The 25389-nt window shown below is 43.0% G+C and overlaps 1 protein-coding gene across 1 annotated transcript in view; it reads right to left on the minus strand.

The window, feature by feature from the left end:
- Positions 1-25389, minus strand: part of LOC132398702 (mitochondrial potassium channel ATP-binding subunit-like) — a 91960-nt gene that overhangs the window by 63826 nt on the left and 2745 nt on the right. Inside the window, 3 exon segments of the mRNA XM_059978498.1 lie at positions 2337-2431; positions 12802-12957; positions 19514-19856. Coding sequence (XP_059834481.1) covers positions 2337-2431; positions 12802-12957; positions 19514-19856 — 594 coding nt within the window.

The following is a 25389-nucleotide window of genomic DNA, read 5'->3' on the forward strand; positions in this document are numbered from 1 at the left end:
ACAGCAAAGCAACAATGACTGGAATTTCTATAAGCAATTCGGAAGCCCCAGGATATATACATCCCATAGTGGAAAAGGTATTTTAATGGCAAGATGACACAACCATGGTGAACAAGGGAAGTCAAAGCCAACATAAAAGCTGAACAGCGGAAATATAATAGAGCTAAAAACAGTGGGAAGCTTGAGGATTGAGAAGCTTTCAAATACCAACAGAAGGCAACCAAAAATGTCATTAAGATAAAGATGGAATATGAAACTAAGCTAGCCAATAATATTAAAAAGGATTCCAAATGTTTCTTCAGATACATAAAGTGTAAAAGAGAGGCAAAAGTGCATATATCGGACTGCTGGAAAACAATGCTGGAGAGTAAGTAATGGGGAACTAGGAAATGGTAGATGAACTTAATAAATATTTTGCATCAATCTTTACTGTGGAAGATACTAACAATATGGTAGAAGTTCTGGGTGTCAGTGGTCATGAAGTGTGTGAAGTTACCATTACTAGGGAGAAGGTTCTTGGGAAACTGTAAAGTCTGAAGGTAGATAAGACACCTGGACCAGATTGTGTACACCCCAGGGTTCTGAAAGAGGTGGCTGAAGAGATTGTGTTGGCATCAGTAATGATCTTTCAAGAATCGTTAGATTCTGGAATGGTGCTGGAAGACTGCAAAATTGCAAATGTCACTCAACTCTTTGAGAAGGGAGAGAGGCAGAAGAAAGGAAGTAATAGGCCAGTTACGTTCCACCAGCATTTTGTGTGAATAGGCCAGTTAGTCTGTTCTCAGAGGCTGGCAAGATGTTGAAGTCAATTGTTAAAGATGTGGTTTTGGAGTACTTGAAGCCATATGACAAAATAGGTTGTAGTCAGCATGGTTTCCTCAAGGGAAAATCTTGCCTGACAAATCTGTTGGCATTCTTTGAAGATGGAACAAGCATGTTAGACAAAGGAGATTCAGTTGATGTGTATTTGGATTTTCAGAAGGCCTTTGATAATGTGCCACACATGAGGCTGTTTGACAAGCTATAAACCCACGGTATTGCAGGAAAGATTCTAGTATGTATAAAGCAGTGGCTGATTAGCAGAAGGCAAAGAATGGGAATAAAGGGAGCCTTTTCTGGTTGGCTGCTGGTGACTAGTTTTGAAGAAATAGGGAGGCTACAGAAGGACAGACAGATTAGGAGAGTGGGCAAAAAAGTGTAAGATGGGATACAGTGTTGGGAAGTGTATGGTCATGCACTTTGGTAGAAGAAACAAAAGAGGTGACTATTTTCTAAATGGAGAGAAAATATAAAAATCCAAGGTACAAAGGGATTTGGGAGTCCTTGCACAGGATTTCCCAAAGGTTAATCTGTGGGTTGAGCCTGTGGTGAGGAAGGCAAATGCAATGTTAGCATTCACTTCAAGAAGACGAAAATATAAAAGCAAGGATGTATTGTTGAGACTTCATAAAGCACTGGTGAGGCCTCACTTAAGAGTATTGTGAGCAGTTTTGGGCCTTTATCTTAGAAAGGATATGCTGAAACTGGAGAGGTTTCAAAAGAGGTTCACGGAAATGATTCCAGAATTAAACAGCTTGTCATATGAGTGCCTAGGACTAGAGGACATGGCCTCAGAATAGAGGGGCATCCTTTTAGAATGGAGATAAGGAGAAATTTCTTTAGCTAAAAAGTAGTGAATCCGTGGAATTCATTGCCACAGGCAGCTGTAGAGGCCCAGTTTTTATGTATATTTAAGGCAGAGATTAATAAATTCTTGATCAGTCAAGGCATGAAGGGATACCAAGGGAAGGAAAGAATTTGGGGCTGAGAGGAAAAATGGATCAGCCATGATTAGATGGCAGAGCAGACTCAATGGACCAAATGACTGAATCCTGCTCCTACATCTTCTGGTGATATTACACAAGGAAACCTGACAATGCTGCTCTGTGAACTGATGCTCTTGCTTTTTACAACACATTGACAATATTGTTAGGGTGATCCACAGCACTGTTTTAATCTTAGATTGCAAAATAAAGAAATTCTGAGGCCAGAATATCTACCTGCTCCTCACTGAACGCTTCACAAACTATGGTGTTTTTCAAGTGATTTTACACTGAATTCTTCATTAACAATTGAACTTTTTGCCAGTTTATTTATAGCTACAGATTACTTGGAGAAGACATGCTGTGGAGAAACAAGGAATCATTAATAACACCTCTTATATTTTGGCAAAAATGAGCAGGCAAAGTTCCTTCATCATTACTGAAAGCGTAAGCAAACTTGTCAATTTTCACATTACAATTTGTGAGACAAAATCATACAACAAGAAATGTTCCAACATAATAAAAATTTCACACCTGATCAGTGTTGCAAATAACTCCTTCCTCATCGCAGCAGCAACTCGTTCGCCAACTCTGGACAAGAGAGTGATATAAAAGCAGCTCAGGATTCCCTGGTAATCAGAAGGAGAAAAACTGATCTAGAGCAAGTGTAGGAAATTGCTTTTCTGTTAATGATTTTTACCTTCCATAAGGACAAAAATTATTCACGCATCTGAGCACCTGAACTGCCAAAGGTCAGAAGGTTGTGTGCAATAGGTGCTGGTAAATGGTATTTGTATAGATGGGTGCTTGCTGGTCAGCATGCATATGAAGAAGATTGGCTTTATCTGTCATATGTACATCGAAACATCAAAACATACAGTGAAATGTATTATTTGTGTAACTCCTGCTTCAGCTGTCAGCTTAATATAGGGGATGATAGCCCCCACCCGAAATGGCCAAACTTAAGAAATCTCATTTGGGTGGATGCTGCGTGATGTGTCCCCGTTACAAATCAGTACCATGAAATAACAAACAGTACACAAATGCAATTAAACAATTGAGCTTTATAATTCTTAACTTGACTATATGGTTAGTAAAGAAAACAAAAAAAGAAAAAAAGTGCTCATTCTCATGAAACAGTCTAATGCGCAAACGTTGGAGCTCACTGATAGACCGTTCGTCTACCATCGACCCCCTCAGATCATCGCTGACCTTTGAACACTCGCTCCAAGTCCACTCCATTCGAGTTCTACCAAGACCCTCCATTCGTGACTTCTCTCCTCATTTCTCCCCAGCAAAAGACTGCAAATTCCTGGCTCCCAGACACACAAGAAAGAACAACATCCCGCTCATTGGCTAACATGCCCCATTATCTCTAGTCATAACCCAAACGTTGCTGCTACAGAGAAACCACTACCTTAGCAGTGGAACATTACAGAGAAGCCATAACATTAGCAGTGAAACCTTACAGGGTGTTACATTTGCCTCAACAACCACACAGACTGAGGATGTGTTGAGAGCAACCCCTAAGCATCACCATGAATCTCGCACCAACAGGGCATGCCCGCAACTTACTAACCGAACTAATCTGTACGTCTTTGGAATGTGGGAAAAACTGGATCACCCGAAGGATACCCATAAGGTTGTGGGGAGAACATACAAACACCTCGCAGACAGCAGCAGCAATTGAACCTTCACTGCTGGCGCTATAAAGCATTATGCTAAGTTCTATGCTACCACGCCACCATAGTAAGCCAAAAAGCTATTTCAGTGCTGTATGAAAGTCCCCAGCATTGAGGCCTTCTCTCTTAGGTTTCAACTGCATACCAAGGCCAGAGATCTGATGTTCAACTAAATTTTCTGCTCCCAGGTTACACATAGCCAGAGAGCTCCCAGTGGTCAGAGTAAAGACTAAAGAAATGATGTAGAACAGAACAGCCTAAGCCCTCCATTTTCAAGCCAACCATGACACCTATTTATTCTAATTCCATCTGGCTGTGTGTGGTCTATTTCCCTCCATTTCCTATCTGTTCATGTGTCTGTCTAAATGCTTTAGACAGCTGCACCTAGACAACAGCAATACATGTCTCACATTCTACTGTTGCCACAAAACAACAAATTTCATGACATATGTCAGCAATAAAAAACAAAATTCTGATTCACCTCCTCCTCTGGCAGCCCATTCCAGGCACCTACCACTGTGTAAACTTGTTGTGTAAATCTCGTTTAAACTTTCCATCTTGTCCCTAATCTATGCCCTTTGGTATCTGACATTTCCACCCTCTTTATCACTTATCTATGCCTCTCATAAGTTTATATACTATCAATTCTCCCCTCAGTTTTATCCACTCCGGAGAAAACAATCCAAGTTTCTCCAATCTCTTACAGTTAATATCCTCTAATCCAATCAACATCCCAATGAACCTCTCCTGCCCTCTCTCCAAAGCCTCCACGTCCTTCCTGCAATGCAGTGACCAGACTGTACACCATACTCCAAATGTACCTAACCAGTTTTCTATAGCTGCACCGTGACTTTTTATAATCAACACTCTAACAAATGAAGTTAAGCATGCTGAAGAACTTTCAAAAGATCTCTCCCAACCTCTGCTGAAAATTACTGGCCCAGGGTGGACTTGCCTCCCTGCCCCCTAACTCTGAACCGCACACAGGGAGACAATGGTAAAGAGGGCATAGATCTGGGTTTCTCAACTGGAGTTGCTAGGGGTTCTGTGAGAGATTGTGATCTAAAAAATATACATCATTTTTTGAACTTTGGGCAATGTGTGATGCTACTGCTCGCAATGCTGGGTAGTGACCGAGCAGCCCCGTTGGCAATCTTGCTAGAGATCTCTCAGCCCAGTATGGCAGTGTACAGTAGGACCGTGTTTATTTGGTTGAGTCCATTCTCAGATTTTGATGTGAGATAGGGGAGGGCATTGATAATTGGCAAGCATTTTATTGCATGGAGGGGAAAACGGTAGGCTGATGAGGAGCGTGAAGTCCGTTTTCTGAGCATTGAATGGACTTAAGCAACTTGAGCTATGTTATCAGCCTTTCCCTCCTGAACTACACTTCCCCAACTTCCTCTTATACATCACTGACTTGACTTATGGGAGCAAACAAACTCTACTGGTGTAGTAAAAAATTGGAGGGAAATTTTCTTTCTAAGGAAGGAATTTTGACTTAGCTGATGGCCTGCCACTTTGGTTTTGCTGTAAATGCTGCAAAAGGTGGATTGTGTAGGTTAAAAGTGAACTGTATTATGAAGCTTTTATATATTTTTTGCAGTTTTCTCATTTATTTACCAATTATACTGTACTTTTTTATTTGGTCCAATGTCTGACAATACAACCTTCTAAGTCATTTCACTGTATTAGTGCAACAACAGACACAAAAAAACTGTCTTTACAACGAAAGCTACTATCAATGGGTTTCACATGGACTGGTGATCCAAGTTGTCCTGTTCCATTGTGCCTAGTCTGTGGCAAACAACTTACAAATACAGCAATGGCTCCAGCAAAATTGAAAAGGCACTTAAGTACAAATCACAACTATACGGGCATGTAAAAGTGCTGATTATTTTAAACAACTATTGGAATCTCAAAACAAACACAGTAAAGGTTACATTCAGTAAAAGAATCAGGAAGCAAGTTATTTAGTAGCAGAACTTATTACCCAGAAATCAATTTACAACCGAGCTTATCTTTAGAAAACTTAAATCCCATTTTGGCTTAAGTCAGTTATTTAACAGAAACTTATTATGGTTGCCTTATGAGTTTTAAAAATTTATGAAAGGGAAAAAAAAGAGATTAATTTCAAGAACAGTCATCTCAGCTTAACTACCTGTTTTTTTTCCAAGAAAGGTTTGCTAAAAATTCATTCCCTACTCAAGACAGCATTGACAACTACTTTTGAATCATTATATCTACAACGTACTGATCACAGTAACGTACGCAGGGGTTCCCTGAGAACGAAAAAGTATTTCAAAGTTTCCTCCAGGGCAAAAAGGTTGTGATAGGCTGGCATAGACAATCTAAATAGAATGAGAGTGTGAAGGAAAGCAGCATCAAAAGATGTATGCCCCAGACATTGAGAACTGGCTAGACTTTTTAGCACTGTTCCTTAATTCTGTCATCATCACCACCATGGCCATAGGTCCGGGAGAAGGACGTCTCTTCTGCAGAACAGGGGAAACGAGAAGCTCAGAAAAATCTAATGGCTCCCTTAAGCTCTCCTGGTCCCATCCCACCAGCTTGGTCACTCTCAGTGAACAATACAGGAAGAACGATTTAGCTCTTAAATATTCAACATGGAGATTTAGAAACAAGAGAAAATCTGCAAATGCTGAAAATCCAAGCAACACACACAAAATGCTAGAGGAACTACTCCAGTGCTTCCCTACAGGGCCTGAATATTGGTCTTACACCAATTGTAAGCATTATCCTCGGTCACTTTATCCCACACCCTGCTTTTGCGTCAAAGTTCAGAAGCTTCTCAATTTCTTCTGGAAAAGAAGAAACAGTAGGTCTCGGCCACAGTTCTCAGTCTCCCAATTGAGGATAATGTGCATTTGTAACCCAGACTGGTAACTCTCTGCCTGAGAACCCTTCAGAGATACCTCCCCATTGGTGTGCAATGGTGACATTATTTTCACCGAGGTCGCTGACTTCAGAATGATATATAGGTCCCATCAGCAAGTGTTTATTGCAGTCCTCTAAATAAGTTGCCTGTCATTTCCGGGTCATTTTAAGAATATGGAACATATTCATACTACAGTATCTCAACTTCCCTGATATAAACAGTATTTCCAAATTCTCTTTGATGATTTCAATTCAAACTTCAATACCATCATCCCTAAGCTTCTGCAAGAAAACTCACTACATTTAACATACCAGGTCCCATCTGCAGGTGGATCACAAATTTTCTCTCTGATAGGAGGCAGTTTGTGAGACCAGGCAAGCACATCTCCACATCCCGCTCACTCAACACTGGTGCACCACAGGAATATGTTCTCTCCAATTTCTCCCCTCACCAATTTTCTCTATACACCAATGACTGTGTCTCCAGTGATCCATCTGCTAAACTGACAAAGTTTGCCGAACGCACCACTGTCATTGGAGGCGACAAATCCAAGTAAACAAGTTAGTGCCCTGGTGCAATCACAACAATTTAGAGCTAAATATCCTCAAAACCATGAAGGTACACATCAACTTCAGAAGAAACCTGTCTCCTCTCCACCCACTCATTATTAACAACACTGCAGCTAGCACCATTTCAAATTTTAGGTTCCTGGGCATTTTTATATCACAGGACCTCATTTGAGAGAACAATATCTCTTTCAATAATAAAAAGGCTTAGCAGAGGATGTACTTCTCATGACAGCTGGTAAAATCCCATCTTACCCAGAACATATTGGAGCAATTCTACACTGCCATCTCAGACAGTATCCTCACATAAGCCATTGGGGTCTGATTTGGAGCAGCATCCTCCCACAATATACAAAAACTATCAGGTCAGCTGAAAATGCCACCGGTTATAGTCTACCATCACTATAGGACTTGACAAAGACAAATAAATGGTCATGATAGATCATTGCAGACACTACCCGGCCACCCAACTGCCTTTTCCAAAAGTTCCCTTCTGGCGAGTACTATAAGGGTATAAAAACAAGTAATTCAAGACATCTGAAAAGTTTCTTTCCCCTGGCAGTTAATCTGATCAACCATTCTAGTTAGTCACTCAACCTCTATCTTCTGCTTATGTGAGAATGCTGTTCTTGGACTACAGTTCAATATTCAACACCATAATTCCCCACAAGCTTGACAAGAAGCTCAGAGACCTTGGCCTTCACCCTGGTTTGAGCAGCTGGATCCTGGGCTTCCTATCAGATTGTCAGCAGGTGCGCACCCTCACTTCTGCCCCTCTGACTCTCAACACAGGTGCCCCTCACAGCTGTGGTCCTAAGCCCCCTCCTGTACTCTCTGTATACCTATGACTGTGTCACCACCCACAGCCCCAATCTGCTAATGAAGTTTGCTGCAACACTACATTGATTGGCCTAATCTCAAATAATAACAAGGCAGTGGTGTCAAGAAAACAACCTCCCCCTCAATGTTGCAAGAATGGAGATGCTGGTTGTGGGCTACAGGAGGAATGGAGACAGGCTAACCCCTCTTGACATCAATGGATCTGGGGTTGAGAGGGTGAACAGCTTTAAGTTTCTAGGCTTACACATCACCAAGGATCTCAAATGGTCTATACATTCTGGCTGTGTAGTGAAAAAAGCACAACAGTGCCTCTTTCACCTCAAACAGTTGAAGAAGTTTGGTATGGGCCCCCAAGTCTTAAGAACTTTCTACAGGGACACAATTGAGGGCATCCTGACTGGTTGCATCGCTGTCTAGCATGGGAACTGTACTTTGGACAATTACTGGACTATGCAGAGGGTGGTGCAGATAGCAAATATGAACTTCCTACAATTCACGACATTTACAAAGAGAAGTGTGTAAAAAGGGCCCGATGGATCATTGGGGACCTGAGACACCCCAACCACAAACTGTTCCAGCTGCTATCATCCAGGAAACAGTACCACAGCATAAAAGCCAGGACCAACAGGCTCCAGGCCAGCTTCTTCCACCAGGCCATGAGACTGATTAATTCACGCTGATACAATTGTTATACTGACTGCCCTGTTGTACATGCAGGATACAACGCTACCGACCCAGTGCAACGGACAAACGACGAGTATACAGTGCATCTGTGGCTAAATTTGTAAGAACCAGAGAGGCTTGAAAATCCACCGGTCAAGGATGAAGTGTAAAGAGCAACAGAGAGTACCCCAAAGTGTAGATTCCCAATCTGGTGAGACAGAGGAGGAGCAGAGTCAGGAAGCACCCCACAGTACCCAGAGCAAGCTGTGGTGCAAGCTGTGCATCCCAACATCATATCTCAGACTGTGCCAGCAGGCCCAAAGCCTGCCAGACAGCAGAGTGGCAAAGATTTGATGAGGACATAGATCTAGTGTTGGAAACAGAGGCCAAAGGTGATGTGGAGAGGAGACTGCAGATAATGACAACAGTGATCATAACTGTGGCAGCAGAAAGATTTGGTACCGAGGAAGAGAAGCGGGCCAAACAGCCATATTAAAAACAACAGAGCCACCAAAATCCACAACATCCGGAAAGAGCTGAAGATGCTCAAGCAACAACATAAGTTGGCCAACCATGAGGCAAGGGCACCACTAGAAGAACTGCGTTTGATGCTAAAGAAAAGGCTCATAACTCTGAGAAGAGCAGAGCAACATCGGAGGTGCAGGAGAGAAAGAGCACAGAAAAGATCTGCATTTATCAGTAACCAAATTCAGTTCACTAAACAGTTGCTGAGTCAGAAGTGGAAAGCTGTCCTGCACAAAGGAACAGATGGACCACCATCTTCGAAGCACCTTCAGTAGCCCAGACAGAGAAGCTGAACTGGGAGACTGTGAGGCCCTCATTGCCCCCGCAGAACCAGCAGAGGCTTTCCACCTTCGAGAGCCTCTCTTCAAGGAGGTTCAGCAAGTAGTCAGGAAAGCCAGAGCTGGCTCAGCGCCTGGTCTGAGTGGCACCACCTACAACACCTACAAACGCTGCCCCCGGCCTCTCTGGTGGCTGTGGAGAATCCTCAAGGCAGTCTGGAAGAGAGGCAAAGTGCCCAAACAATGGAAGTATGCAAACGGAGTGTGGATTCTAAAAGAAGAGAACTCCAGGAACATCAGCCAGTTTAGGATAATATCCTTGTTGAGTGTTGAAGGGAAGCTCTTCTTCAGCGTGGTGGCAAAGCACCTAACAGAATACCTCCTGAGGAACAATTACATCGACACCTCCAAACAGAAGGATGGCGTTCCAAGGGTACCAGGCTGCTTGGAGCACACTGGAGTCATCACACAGCTCCTGAGAGAGGCCAGAGAGAATAAGGGTGACTTATTGGTTTAGTGGTTGAATTTGGCCAATGCCTATGGATCAATCACCCACAAGGTTGTTGAAGACGCTCTGAAGAGGCACCATGTTCCTGAAGGAATCAGAGGCCTCCTTATGGACTACTACAATGAGTTCTACCTGAGAGTCTCAACAGGGCCAATAACATCAGGCTGGTTCAGGCTGGAGATTGGTATCATCACAGGCTGCACCATCTCAGTCATCCTTTTCGCCCTGGCAATGAACATGCTGGTAAAATCTGCAGAGCCAGAGTGTCGAGGCCCGAAATCAAGATCTGGGATCCGCCAAACACCAATACGAGCCTTCATGGATGATCTGACTATCACTATGGAGTCAGAGCCTGGCACTAGGTGGATTCTTAAGGGGCTGGAAAGGTTGATGAGGTGGGCAAGGATGTCATTTAAGCCTGCAAAATCAAGATCTGTAGTGCTGAAGAAGGGGAGAGTACAGGAGTTTCTCTATTGAGGACATTCCAATTCCTACCATCACAGAGAACCCCGTAAAAAGTCTTGGGAAGATGCTTGATGCAACACTCAGAGATAAGGCGGCAATAAGGAGCACCTGTGGGGAGTTTGAACGATGGTTGCAAGAGGTTGACAAGTCTGGCCTTCCAGGGCGGTTTAAGGCATGGATTTACCAGCACGGTATATTACCAAGAATCTTCTGGCCACTGCTTCTCTATGAGTTTCCAATTTCCATTGTTGCTGAATTAGAGAGGGTAGTCAGCCGGTTCCTGTGAAAATGGCTGGGTTTACCAAGGAACATTAGCAGCATCGCTCTGTATGGGAAAACTGCAAACTGAGGCTCCCCCTGAAATCCATTGAGGAGGAGTTCAAGGTTTTGCGAGCAAGAGAGATGCTGCAGTTCCGGGAATCTTCAGATCCAAAGGTTGCCAGAACAAGAGTGGCAGTGAGAACTGGAAGAAAGTGGAGAGCAGAAGCTAAGGCGCGACTGCTCCACAAAGTGCTGATGCGGGCAGTCGCCAAAGGAAGAGTTGGACTTGGAAGCCTTGAAGTTCCCCATTTTGACAAAGCACAAGGGAAAGAGCGATGAGAACTGGTCCAGAATGAAGTAAGGGCAGCTGTAGAGGAGGAGAGGACCAGCAGAGCTGTGGCAATGAAACAGCAAGGAGCCGGGACCAAATGGGAGCAGGTTATCGAGCGAAAGATGTTGTGGAACGATCTCTGGAAGGTGGATCCACACCTCATCAAGTTCCTTATCCAGGCTGTTTATGACATCCTTCCTAGTCCATCCAACCTGCACTGCTGGGGCCTTGCAGAACGACCCATTTGCCCCATCTGTGAGAAGACCGGTACGCTAGAGCATATTCTGAGCTGCTGCCCCAGAGCTCTTGCCGATAGCCGTTATCGATGGTGGCATGATCAGGTCCTCCGGACAATTGCTAAGACAATCTGCAGCACCCTTAACACATGCTGGAAAACAAGTCTACCATCTGCTTTGTCAAAGAGGGGGAAAGACCAACAGAACACCAGAAAGCAGCCTGGTTGCTCTTCACTATGCAGGACTGGAAACTAAAAGCAGACCTGGGAAAATAGCTGCAGTTCCCTCCCCACATCACAGAGATGACATTGCGGCCTGAAATTGTGTTGTGGTCCGACTCATCGAAGCACATTCTTATGCTTGAGCTTACCATGCCGTGGGAAGAACGCATGGAGGAGGCCTATGAGCAGAAAAGAACCAAGTATGAAGATCTGAAGAACAACTGCCAAAGAAGAGGGCTGGAGAGCAAAGTGTTGGCTCATGGAGGTCGGGTGTCGTGGCTTTGCAGGCCAGACCCTCTGCAAAGTATACACTGCACTTGGAATCATGGGAGAGAGAAGAGGAGAGCCATTTCTACCACCACAGGTGCAGCAGAGAATGTGCCAAGATGGCTCTGGATAAAGAGGGCAGATCCATGGGTTGCTGCTAGGGTATAGGCTGGGGTCTGATCAATCCTGGTCAGGTCACCTGGGCGAGGGTGTATGATGTTGAAAGACTAGAAACACCTGATAACCCCAGATAGCATCACTGATGATGTGCCCTAGTTTAGCATCATGCAAATGTTTCTGTAAGAAAAAATAAATTGCACATTGCACATTTAGACGGAGAAGTAATGTAAAGATTTTTACTCCTCATGTATGTAAAGGATGTAAAGTCAATTCAATTAAATCTATTACTTCAGTCACTGTAAAACATGGTGAAAACTTTAAAACACTTTTTTAAAATGCTGTTTATATTGTGAATACATGCTGGTGTTTATGTATTTATTCACATTTTGTTTCCTATCCATAGTTAAACATATAATTTTATTTTTTATGTAATACTTTAGTCTTATAATTGTTGAATGTTGTTGCTTTTGTTGCATGTTGTACCAACACAACAAAGCAAATTCCTAATACATACAAATGTATATGGCGAATGAAGTTGATCTGGCAATGGCTCTATTGGCTGGAAATGAGGGTGCTATAGAGAGACTGGATGTTGGAGGAGCTAGCCATGAGACCAAGGCATGCAAATGAAGCAGCTGGCAGGCCCGTCATTGTGAGTGACAAGAGGACATTTCACTTGGCCAAGATTGCTTCCCAGACTGGCATGGTACCCTAGCAGTTAACACTATTACAGTGCCAGTGACTAAGGTTCAATTCTGCTGCTGTTTATAAGGAGTTTGTAAGCTCTCCCTGAGACTGTGGGGATTTACTCCAGATTCCTCTCACATTACAAAGATGTATAGAATTCTAAGTTAATTGATGTAATTGGGCAGGAAGAGCCTGTATTATGCTGTATCTCTAAATAAAATAAAGATGGAGTCCCCAAACCTCCCATCAAGAGCCCAACCCACATAACTTGAGCCATCTCTTGGAAATGCCCTCTGTAACTCTGCACAGCATGCAAAGCTATTTCCTATGTGAGCTGCTCCAGTACTCTCCAGGATTACCTGCCTGAGTGGTCCATCGTGTCATGTTCTGACATGGGGACATTCTCACCAACTAAATACACAAACTACTACTTATCTCATGAGATCTTACCTGTATAACGTAGACCCCTAGCAACTTTGTGCTTGGCACTTTCATGCTCCTGAAGTAGCAGGCAGGATTCGTCCGCAGGCATTGGACAATAGCGTTCATCAAATCCCCTAACAAAAGCGGGATCTGAGAATTCAGGTATGCCGCACCACAGGCAAACTAGGAAAGGGAGAAGAAATGGATGCATCAGCAAATAATTCAGAATATGTATGTTTAGAGAGAAACCAGAGGTTAGAAATTATACACCACAAAAGGAGATCATTCGGTCGGTCCATTGTACCTGTCCTGGAGAAATGATAAAACTCTCCAATTAGCCCTGATCACATGTTACTTCTCCATAGCCTTGAACTACTTCTTTCACATCAAATATTTATCCAACTACTATTAGAATGTTGTCATGAAACTGATTCACTGATGTGTCAAGCATTTGTGGACTGGTGCAGGAGGAATCAGCTGCTCCTGAATGTGGCCAAAGCTGGGGAGGTGGTAGCTGTTTTTAGCAGAAGGAGGACTGTGGTGAGTCCTGTCTACATTCTAGAAGAGATTGCAGTGGTGGAGGAGTACAAATACTTAGGTGTTCACCTCAACAACAGACTTGACTGGAAAACCAACACCAAGGCTGTTTACAAGAGGAAGCTGAGATCCTTCGATGTGTGCAGTAGGATGTTGGAGAGCTTTTTCGGTCTTCTTTGGTGCTTTATCTTGGGGAGCAGCATCACTACATTATTATTGTGTATTTATCATTCTGTATGTTATTATTAGTTAAGTCTGCACACTGCTGAGTCTGTTTTTAAATTTTGCTGCTGGAATTTTCCATTCAGGATCAATAGAGTATTTATTATTATTATTATTATTATTATTATATTCATTCATATCAACCCCCAGCATAAAGGTAGTTTCCTCATGTCCCATTTGTCTTTTGTTAATTTTCTTAAATCTGCATTCCCAGTTCCCAGCAACTGTAGGCTACAGACATAGTTTTAAAATAATATACAAAACTACACTTTACCTGCAAGTGTAACACTATATAATAGCACCCCATTTGTTTCATTTTACTACCTTAATTGTATTATGTATGTGATGATCTTTCCAGATGGCAGGCAAACAAAAGCTTTTCACTGTATCCCACCATAGGCTACAATAATAAACTAGTCCAAACCCATCACAATTTCCGGATTCAGTTTTATTTATCACATATACATGGAAATATACAGAAAAATACATTGTTTGCATTAACAACTGACCAGTAAGGACTACTGGGGGAAGCCTGCAAATATCGCTACACATTCTGATGCTAACATAACATATCCACAGTGTTCAGCAGAACGCAGAACACAATAAGTAACACAACAACAGCAGCAAAACGAGCCCCCATCATCCCTCCCAACCACACACACCCACAGTTCACCAACTCCTAGACAGGCCTCTGGGCCTCTAGACTCAAGTCTCCAGGCTTTGACTTCTAGATCTTCGATAAATTAATAGGCTACAATAATAAACTAGTCCAAACCCATCACAATTTCCAGATTCAGTTTTATTTGTTACATATACATGGAAATAGTATTTTACACCTTATTTCTAACACCACAGTTCCCGTAAGGCTTTCCAACAAACTTCTCAGCTTGCTTTGCCACATAACACCATAAAACATAGTAGCCCAAGTTGGCCCATCCAGTCTGCTTCACCATTTCATCATGGCTGAACCATTTTCCTCTCAACCCCATTCTCTTGCCTTCTCCCCATAACCTTTCATGTACTGACTAATCAAGAACCTATCAACCTTCGTCTTAAATACACCTAGTGACCTGGCCTCCATTGCCACCTGCGGCAATGAATTCCACAGATACACCAACCTCTGGCTAAAAAATTCCTTCCCACCTCCTTTCTAAATGGATGTCCCTCTATTCTGAGGCTGTGCACTCTGGTCCTAGACTCACACTCTAAAGGAAGCATCTTCTCCAAATTCACTCTATCTAGGCTTTCAACATTTTATAGGTTTCAATGAGATCCCACCTCTTTCTTCTAAATTCCAGTGAGTACAGACTCAGAGCCATCATATGATAACCCTTTCATTTGCAGAATCATTCTTGGAAACCTCCTCTGAACCCTCCTCAATGTCATCACATCATTTCTTAGAAAAGGGGCCCAAAACTGCTCACAAAACTCAAAGTGAGGCCTCACCAGTGCTTTATCAAGCCTCAGCATTACATCCATGCTTTTATATTCTAGTTCTCTTGAAATCAATGCTACCATTGCATTTGCATTCCTCACCACAAACTCAAGCTACAAGTTAACCTCTAAGGGAATCCTACTCAAAGGCTCCCAAGTCCCTTTGCACCTCAGAATTTTGATGGTTTTCCCCATTTAGAAAATACTGTAGTCAATACTTTAATCCCTTCTACCAAGTATTTTCAGGATACTTTATTCCAACAAGTGCTGTAACCACAGCAGCGGAGGTAGTAGGGTATATATGAAGGAGCAGCTACCAGCAGCCGGGAAGTAACCTTTGTTTGCCCAGCAGAAGCTCCATATTCTGGTGTGAGCAGAGATGAAGATACCAAGGCTGCAGATAGGTAAAAAGCGGCACAACATGAAACAGAGATGTAAAACCATATCTCCCATCTATCATTATGGGGAATGTAAGATAGCTGGCAAATAAAATGGAGAAACTAGCAATACACGAGGACACAGAACAAATACAAGGAATGCAACATTTTGTGTTTCACCAAGACATGACTACACAAGCAAATCCCAAATTTGTCACTGTGAATGGGCTTTCAACGCTACGAGCAGACAGATCTACAGTGTGGTGAGAGGAAGGGAGGTGGGCTTGCAGTGCTTGTGAACAACAGATGGTGTAATCCCTGTCACATTTCTGTGTAAGAATATATCTACAATCCAGACATCAAATTGCTTGCTGTTAGTTTACATCCATATTATCTACCGCATGAGTTCAGCCCCACCATATTGCTTGTTGTTTACATTCCACCTTCCCAACGCAATCCCGATGCTGCGTGTGACATTATACACACTACCACCACGAGACTCCAGATTCAACACCCAGATGCATTCATTGCAATATCAGGAGATTTCAACCATGTTTCTCTCTCAACAACCCTACCCACCTTTCATCAGTTTGTCAAGTGCTATACAAAAGAAAATAAAAACACTGCTTACATGAAATAGAACATAGTATCCCTGTTCATTCACATCTCCTCACACATTTCCATATTAAAATTTATCTGCTACATCTGCTCATTGCAACACATTGTCTCTGTCTTTGTGAAATCTATTTATCACACAACCAATTATTTGCTACATGTGAGGTCTGCCATCTGGAAATCTTGTGTGCAGAAAAGCATGTCAATAATATACATCAAAACTACCAACCTTTTGAGCAAGAATTCAGAAAATAGAGCAAGGGAAGGGAGGGTTTAAACATTTTGAACAAATGAATATGAAGCTGGAGTAGGCCACTTGTCCCCTCAAACCTACTCTGCCAGTTAATACCACGAATAACCCAAAATGTCACAATGACTTTCTCTCCACAGGTACTGCTCGAGTTGCTGATTGATTGCTGTTCCAGATTCCAGCATCTGCAGTCTCTTTTGTCACAGTGAATGATATGATTGTTACCTGTAACCTTTCATTTTCTAGCTCATGAACTCAGCAGGTCAGGCAGCATCAATGGAAAAGAGTGCAGTCAATATTTTGGGCTGTACTCCATTAAGTACAGACCCAAAGACAACAAACACTTCTTGCACATCAAGCCCTTTGTTTTGGAATCATTCTAGTGTACATACTCCCACCATAACTCTGGATAGGGTGTAGATCCAGTGATGAAGTAATATATTACAATTAAGGATGGTGAGCGTCCATTATTAAGGACCTCCAGGAGCCAGGGCATGCCCTTTTCTCACTGTTACCATCAGGTAGGAGGCACAGAAGCCTGAAGGCACACACTCAGTGATTCAGGAACCGCTTCTTCCCCTCTGCCATCCAATTCCAAAATGGACATTGAACCCTTGGACACTACCTCACTTTTTTTGTAAAATATACAGTATTTCTGTTTTTTGCACATTTTTTAATCTATTCAAGAGACATATACAGTAATTGATTTATTTATTATTATTTTAATATTTTTCTCTCTCTGCTGGATTATGTATTGCATTGAACTGCTGTTGCTAAGTTAACAAATTTCATATCACATGCCGGTGATAATAAACCTGATTCTGAGTGACTTGCAGGCCTTTTATGCTGATGCTGTGTCTGTATGCAGAATTAGTACAATTAGGATAAATGCAATATACATGTGAGCTGTAGAATTATGTGATTATTTTGTGTGTTGCTTAATGTGGAGAGGATGTTTCCATAATTAGGGGTGTCTAAAATTTAAGGACATAGCCTCAGAATAAAGAATGTCCCTTTAGCACTGACATGAGGAGGAATTCCTTCAGCCAGAGAGTGGTGAATCTGTAGAATTGGTTGCCACAGAGCTCTGTGGAGACTAATTCATTGAGTGCATTTAAGGGAGAGATAGATAGGTTATTGATTGGTTGGGAATATTAACGATTACATGGAGATGACAGGAAAATAGTGTTTTAAAAAATGAACCACACACACAAATGCTGGTGGAACACAGCAGGCCAGGCAGCATCTATAAGGAGAAGCACTGTCGACGTTTCGGGCCGAGACCCTTCGTCAGGACTAACTGAAAGGAACGATACTAAGAGATTTGAAAGTAGTGGGGGGAGGAGGAAATGCCAAATGATAGGAGAAGACCGGAAGGGTGGGATGAAGCTAAGAGCTGGAAAGGTGATTGGCGAAAGTGATACAGAGCTGGAGAAGGGAAAGGATCATGGGAGGGGTGGCCTCGGGAGTAAAAAGAGGAATAGTCCAGGTAGTACAATTGACGACTGCATTGGCGATGCCTCCTGCACGCATGCTGAGCTCGTTGACTTCGTTAACTTTGCCTCCAACTTTCACCCTGCCCTCAAATTTACCTGGTCCATTTTCAACACCTCCCTCCCCTTTCTTGATCTTTCTGTCTCCATCTCTGGAGACGGCTTATCTACTGATATCTACTATAAGCCTAAAGACTTTCACAGCTACCTGGACTATTCCTCTTCCCACCCTGTCTCTTGCAAAAATGCTATCCCCTTCTCACAATTCCTCCGTCTCCACTGCATCTGCTCTCAGGATGAGGCTTTTCATTCCAGGACAAAGGAGATGTCTTCCTTTTTTAAACAAAGGGGCTTCCTTTCTTCCACCATCAACTCTGCTCTCAAAGTCATCTCTCCCATTTCCCGAACATCTGCCCTCACCCCACCTGGGATAGGGTTCCCCTTGTCCTCACCTACCACCCCACCAGCCTCCGGGTCCAAAGGTTAATTCTCCGTAACTTCCGCCACCTCCAACGGGATCCCACTACCAAGCACATCTTTCCCCCCTTTCTGCTTTCCACAGGGATCACTCCCTACGCGACTCCCTTGAACACGAGTCCCCCCCACCCCTTCCCACCGATCTCCCTCCTGGCACTTATCCTTATAAGCGGAACAAGTGCTACACCTGCCCTTATACTTCCTCCCTCACCAACATTCAGGACCCCAGACAGTCCTTCCAGGTGAGGCGACACTTCACCTGTGAGACGGCTGGTGTGGTATATTGCGTCCGGTGCTCCCAGTGTGGTCTTTTATATATTGGTGAGACCCAACGCAGACTGGGAGACCGCTTCACTGAACACCTATGCTCGGTCCGCCAGAGAAAGCAGGATCTCCCAGTGGCCACACATTTTAATTCCACATCCCATTCCCATGCTGATATGTCTATCCATGGCCTCCTCTACTGTCAAGATGAAGCCACACTCAGGTTGGAGGAACAACACCCGATATATCGGCTGGGTAGCTTCCAACCTGATGGCATGAACATTGACTTCTCTAACTTCCATTAATGCCCCTCCTCCCCTTCTTACCCCTTCCCTGACATATTTAGTTGTTTATTTTTTATCTCTCTCTCTGTCCATCACTCTGCCTGTTCTCCATCTCCCTCTGGTGTTCCCCCCCTTTCTTTCTCCCGAGGCCTCCAGTCCCATGATCCTTTCCCTTCTCCAGCTCTGTATCACTTTTGCCAATCACCTTTCCAGCTCTTAGCTTCATCCCACCCCCTCCGGTCTTCTCCTATCATTTTGCATTTCTCCCTCCCCCACTACTTTCAACTCTCTTTGTATCTTTCATTTCAGTTAGTCCTGACAAAGGGTCTCGGCCCGAAACGTCGACAATGCTTCTCTTTATAGATGCTGCCTGGCCTGCTGTGTTCCACCAGCATTTTGTGTGTGTTGTTTGAATTTCCAGCATCTGCAGATTTCCTCGTGTTTGCTCATTGAATGGTGGAGCATGATAGTTGGGCTGAATGGCGTATACACCTTCCATGCCTTATGGTCTTAACCACATGCTGCAACTGCTGAAGAAGGCTACCTTCTAACTGGGAATGAGTGGTAAATGTTGGCTTCCCAGTGTTGCTGACATTCCAAAATAAATTTAGAACCAAAATATGGGCAACTGGGACCAGAGTATAAATGAAGTACCTCAATAGCCAGGTATTAAATGTCATGCAGCATTGATGAAAGGGATCATCACTGAAGAGGAAATGGGCACAGAGGGATATGGGCCAGAAAATCTTCAGATTACACTTAATCAGCAGGTGATAGAATACTTACAATAACAGCCCAAATCAGAGAGGAAAGCTCTGGACGAAGGAACCTCCAAAATTCTCTCCAGTTGAACTCAGGACCTGGTGGCACAGGGTCTTTAACATGACAGCCATTATCTTCTTCACAGTAAGCTACAGTCCCATTCAGTCTTAGTCCAAGAGTTATTAGGCCAGGTGTGCCCACCAGCAGGAAGGCACTCCGAATCCTCAGTGAGCCCCGCATGTAGCTGCCTGCCTGCAGCCTGACACCATTTTGCATCAGGTTCAACACCTGAAAAAACAAGCTGGTCTCTAAACTTTTTCCACTTGGAGGGTATCTCCAGAACTGCTGGCTCCTGCTCAGAGAGAACCTGTAGGAAGATTAAAATCACATATTCATAAAACTCATTTAAAGCAATTCAACTAAGATTCTGCAAATTAAAGAAATTGCTACTGCTGGGAAATTGGAAATAAAGTAGAAATGTTCAGAAGGTCAGACAGCAGCTGTAGAAAAAAGAACAGCGTTAATATTTCAAGGGGCGGCTCAGTAGCGTAGCGGTTAGTGCCAACAATCAGCGGAACTCAGTTCCTGTTGCTGTCTATTCAGTCCCTGTGACTCCCGGGTTTCCAAGTTTAAGATGGCGCTACCAAAGCTGTGTAACATCTCACTGGTAATTCATAAGACAGAGATTTGACTAAAAACATCATTTATAATACCGTTTCTGAAGCAAATTATGGTGAACTATTGCCATAGACAGTGAGGAGGCAGGTGGAGGTGACACTGGTTTGGGGGAATCAGCCGGGCTGGGGCATTTTGAGGTGCAATCTGTGCGAGCTGGTGTTGCAGATGGAGTTCGTATCACTGTCAGAGTTGGAGTGAACAATTTGGAGAGGAGGCAATGCAGAAGAGTTTCAATGCTCGTCCACCTAACCCAGGAACAAGGTTGGATTGCTCCAAGTACCAAACTGATTTAGTGAGATCGAGAATGGCTTTAGGGTGGGCAGCCTGGGTGCATCATCTACTCTAGTGATGCTTTCTGGAGATTTACATAAATATTGCTGTGTAGGTGTAATTGTTTAATTCTAATGTGTAGTGACTTTGGGATGATACCAGTTGTAGATATTACCGTAAATTCCGGACTATAAGCCGCTACTTTTTTCCCACGCTTTGAACACTACGGCAACACTGCGGCCTATACTACGGTGCGGCGAATGCATGTTTTTTTTTCATGCCGCCAAAAACATTTTGCCTCGTAACAGTAGACCAATAAAATTGATGAGTAGTTCACAGAGGTCCAATGAAATTGTATGATAAATCAAGCGCACTTTCACAATTAAATTATTGTAAATCAGTCATTTGTACTCACCCTCATCAACATGGAAAACACTCGAAGAAAAGCATATGATGCAGCTTTTAAGTTAAAGGTGATCAATCTGGCGGTTGAAGAAGGAAATCAAGCTGCTGCACATAATCTTGGCATAAATGAATCGATGTTGAGACGGTGGAGACGCCAGCGTGAAGAACTGAGTCAATGCAAAAAGACGACAAAAGCTTTCAGAGGTAATCATAGCAGATGGCCCGAACTTGAAAACTTTCTTGAAGACTGGGTTAACACACAGAGAGCAGGCAGCTGCGGTGTTTCCACCGTGCAGATCAGACTGAAGGCTAAAGCAATCGCCACCAAAATGAAAATCGAAGATTTTAGAGGTGGGCCATCGTGGTGTTTTAGATTTATGAGACGAAAAGGCCTGTCTGTCAGGGTACACACGACTCTGTGTCAGCAGCTCCCTCCCGACCACGAGGAAAAGCTTGCTAACTTCTGCACATTCACTCAAACAAAGATAGCGGAGAATTCCATCGGGCCAGATGATATCATAAATATGGATGAAGTACCTTTGACATTTGACCTGCCTCTCACTCGGACTGTTAATAAAAAAGGTGACTCGTCCATCACACTGAAAACAAGTGGCCATGAGAGAACGCATTTTACTTGTGTTCTGAGCTGCACAGCATCCAGACTAAAGCTTCCACCGATGGTGATTTTTTAAGCAGCTGACAATGAAAGTTCAGTGAAAGCTGCCATCAAGAGTACAAACTCAATTCCAGCTGTGATTCCTGGGGGCACCACGAAGTATTTGCAGCCACTGGACATCAGCGTGAACCGGGCATTTAAAGTGGCGCTGCGCGTTGAGTGGGAGGCTTGGATGACGAGCAGCGAGAAATCCTTTACCAAAACAGTACGCATGCAAAGAGCATCTTTAACTCAAGTCTGCCAGTGGATCCTAAATGCGTGGAGCCGTGTCACAACATCCACCATCACCAGCGGGTTTCGAAAGGCTGGACTGCTGCGTGAAGAGGACATTGAAAACTCTATCAGCAAGTTTGCTGACGATACTAAACTGGGTGGCAGTGTGACATGCGAAGAGGACGTTAGGAGAATACAGGGAGACTTGGATAGGCTGAGTGAGTGGGCAAATACTTGGCAGATGTCATTCAATGTGAATAAATGTGAAGTTATCCACTTTGGAAGCAGGAACAAGAGGGCAGAGTATTGTCTGAACGGTGTAGAGTTAGGTAAGGGAGAAATGCAAAGAGACCTAGGAGTCCTAGTTCACCAGTCAATGAAGGTGAATGAGCAAATGCAACAGGTAGTGAAGAGGGCAAATGGAATGTTGGCCTTTGTTACAAGGGGAATTGAATACAAGAGCAAGGATGTCCTTTTGCATTTGTACAGGGCCCTGGTGAGACCACACCTGGAATATTGTGTACAGTTTTGGTCAGGTTTAAGGAAGGACATTCTGGCAATTGAGGAAGTGCAGCGTAGATTCACTAGGTTGATTCCTGGGAATGGCAGGGCTGTCTTATGCAGAGAGATTGGAGAGATTAGGCTTGTACACGCTGGAATTGAGGAGATTGAGAGGGGATCTGATTGAAACGTTTAAGATAATTAAAGGATTTGATAGGATTGAGGCAGGAAATATGTTCCAGATGTTGGGAGAGTCCACTACCAGAGGGCATGGATTGAGAATAAGAGGTCAGTTATTTAAAACAGAGTTGAGGAAGAGCTTCTTCTCCCAGAGAGTTGTGGAGGTGTGGAATGCACTGCCTCGGAAGACGGTGGAGGCCAATTCTCTGGATGCTTTCAAGAAGGAGCTGGATAGATATCTGATGGATAGGGGAATCAAGGGATATGGGGACAAGGCAGGGACTGGGTATTGATAGTGAATGATCAGCCATGATCTCAGAATGGCGGTGCAGGCTCGAGGGGCCAAATGGTCTACTTCTGCACCTATTGTCTATTGTCTATTGACCGCGTGTGCTCAAGTGAGAGCGACAACGAAGAGACTGAAGTGAATGACAAGATCCTGAGGTTTTATTCAATTCGGACACTGAAGAAGAGGACTTTGATGGTTTTAGTGCGCAGGAGGAAGATGAAGAAGGCGATCAATAACTTTTCCTGGTAGGCTGCAGTATATTTTTTTTTACTAGTCGTTAGGAGATATTGGTATGTTGTTCGTGCACTGTTCAGTAAAAAAGTATACGCAACGTAATTTGTGTGTTACCGATACGTATGTATATCTAAAAGTAGCTGTGTTACAGGCACTGTTCGAAAAAAAGCATTTGCAATATATATTTGTTTATGTTACCATACGGATTTAATTAAAAGTTAAAAAATCCTCACGTGTAATATCTTTCTGTGTAAATATCTCATATTACAACGTGGGACACCTGCGGCTTAAAATCCGGTGCGGCCTGTACAAGTACAAAATTGATTTTCTTTCTAAAATTAGAGCGTGCGGCTTTTAATCAGATGCGCTCTGTAGTTCGGAATCTACAGTACTATCGGGACAATGTATACCCTGTTCATATTCCATAGTCTTTCAACTTCCTCTTATAATTCAGCATATTTCCGGTGTTGTTCACTTACTGATTTCTGTATATTATACATATGGTGTTATCTATTAAGTAAGTTGTTCATGCTTGTTTTTCCTGTAATATTATACCCAGATGGTTAATATGGATTGTCGGATTTGTAATAATGGATCAGTCGTCACATAATTTGTGGGACTCTAACTCTAAAAGTGGATCAGGCTCGTATTTATAGTAAAGAATGGTGTCTTTTATGAGTTTGTATTTTAAAGCAAGATTTTCGTGAATGATGTTTGCCACTTGATCACACCTGTGTACGTAATCAGATTGAGTTAAACTGCTTCAGGATCCTGTAATTTGTTGGATTGTTTCTGGTTTCTCTTGGCATTTTTTGCATTTATTGTCCGGAATTAGTTGGTCTATTATTATGTACTTTTGGGGGTTTTTTTTCTGTTAACCACCTGGTCCTGTATTGGCACAGGAACCCCTCTGTTTCTGGGAAAAGATCTCCAACTCTGAGCCAGGCATTCGACACTTCCTTGTCAACATCTGGTCTGTTCAGATCGTGGGGATGTCTTCCATGGAGGGTTTTGCTCTTCCATTGGTTAACTTCTTCCTCAATAGTGATCATTTCTTCATCTTTCTGGGTTGTGCCTTCGTTTAAGTTTAATGGTGTGTACTTCATTTCAGAATTCCATATGCTCGCATGGAGTGCTGAATCCTGTTTTCATTGATGAAAATATATCCTGAGAAGTTTTATCTGACTGTTGTGTAAATTTTTAATGTCTGTTATTCCTCTTCATCCCTCTGTCCTAGATAGTGTTAATCTAATCACAAACAAGAGAAATTCTTCAGATGCTGGAAATCCAAGCAACACACACAAAATGCTGGAGGACCCCTCGGAGTTTTGCTGAAGGGTCTCAGCCTGAAAATTCGACTGTACACTTTTCCATAGATGCTGCCTGGTCTGCTGAGCTCCTCCAGCATTTTCTGTGAAATGTCAAAGACAAGTTTGATCTCTAAACACTGATATCAGAGTGAAAGTGTGGTTGTTACTTTGAGAGGGAATGGATTTAACGCCATTAATGTCTGTCCAGGGAATGTCACACATTCAGATTGATTCAATTGACCACTCACTACATGTCTGAAATAAAACATAATTCAGTCAATATGCCAGGTCACTACAGCAAGTGCTGTTGTTGCAGATTGGCTTCGTCTATAGAGTGGACAAAGAGCGGCACGAGGTAATTAACCCTTTTCATAACCTCATTATTATGTGCCTGGAAGCTCTGTCGTCAGTAACTAAAAGGCAAGCAGTGATTTCACACGGCAGCAATCACAGCAGAGATTTGTGGAAATCACCTTTCAATATTTCAGATTGTTTATTGTCATTCAAAAGTAAAGGAGAACAAGTGATTGTCACTCAGGATCCAATGCAGCATAAAAAAAACACAGTAAACAGAAATATAAAAGCAATCCTATAAAACACAGTAACTGCCAAGTCTGGCTGTGATTTGATAGAGGGATACAATATTATGAGGGGTATAGGCAGGGTAAATGTGAGAAGGCTTTTTCCACTGAGGTTGGTGGGACTAGAACTAGAGGTCATGGGTTAAGGGTGAAAGGTAAAAAGTTTAAGGGGAACATGTGGGGAAACTTTTTCACTTAGATGGTTGTAAGAGTGTAGAATGAGCTGCCGGCACAAATGGTGCACGTGAGCTCGATTTCAATATTTAAGAGAGGTTTAGATAGGCACATGGATGGGAGGGGTATGTAGGGCTATGGTCCCTGTGCAGGTCGAGGGGAGTAGGCAGCCTAAATGGCTCGGCATGGACTAGATGGGCCAAATGGCCTTTTTTGTGCTGTACTTTTATGATGTTATGACTTAAGATTATCTTATATACATAGACTGTACATGGGAGTCACATCCACATCTTCCATTTGCCTTTGTTCTTTCATTTCTCTTGTATCTGTCTTGATTACCCACTATTCATAAAACTTCAGAGTAGTGCTTATATATTATATTTATATTA

The sequence above is a fragment of the Hypanus sabinus genome, chromosome 1 (assembly GCF_030144855.1).
Source record: "Hypanus sabinus isolate sHypSab1 chromosome 1, sHypSab1.hap1, whole genome shotgun sequence".
Lineage (NCBI taxonomy): Eukaryota > Metazoa > Chordata > Chondrichthyes > Myliobatiformes > Dasyatidae > Hypanus > Hypanus sabinus.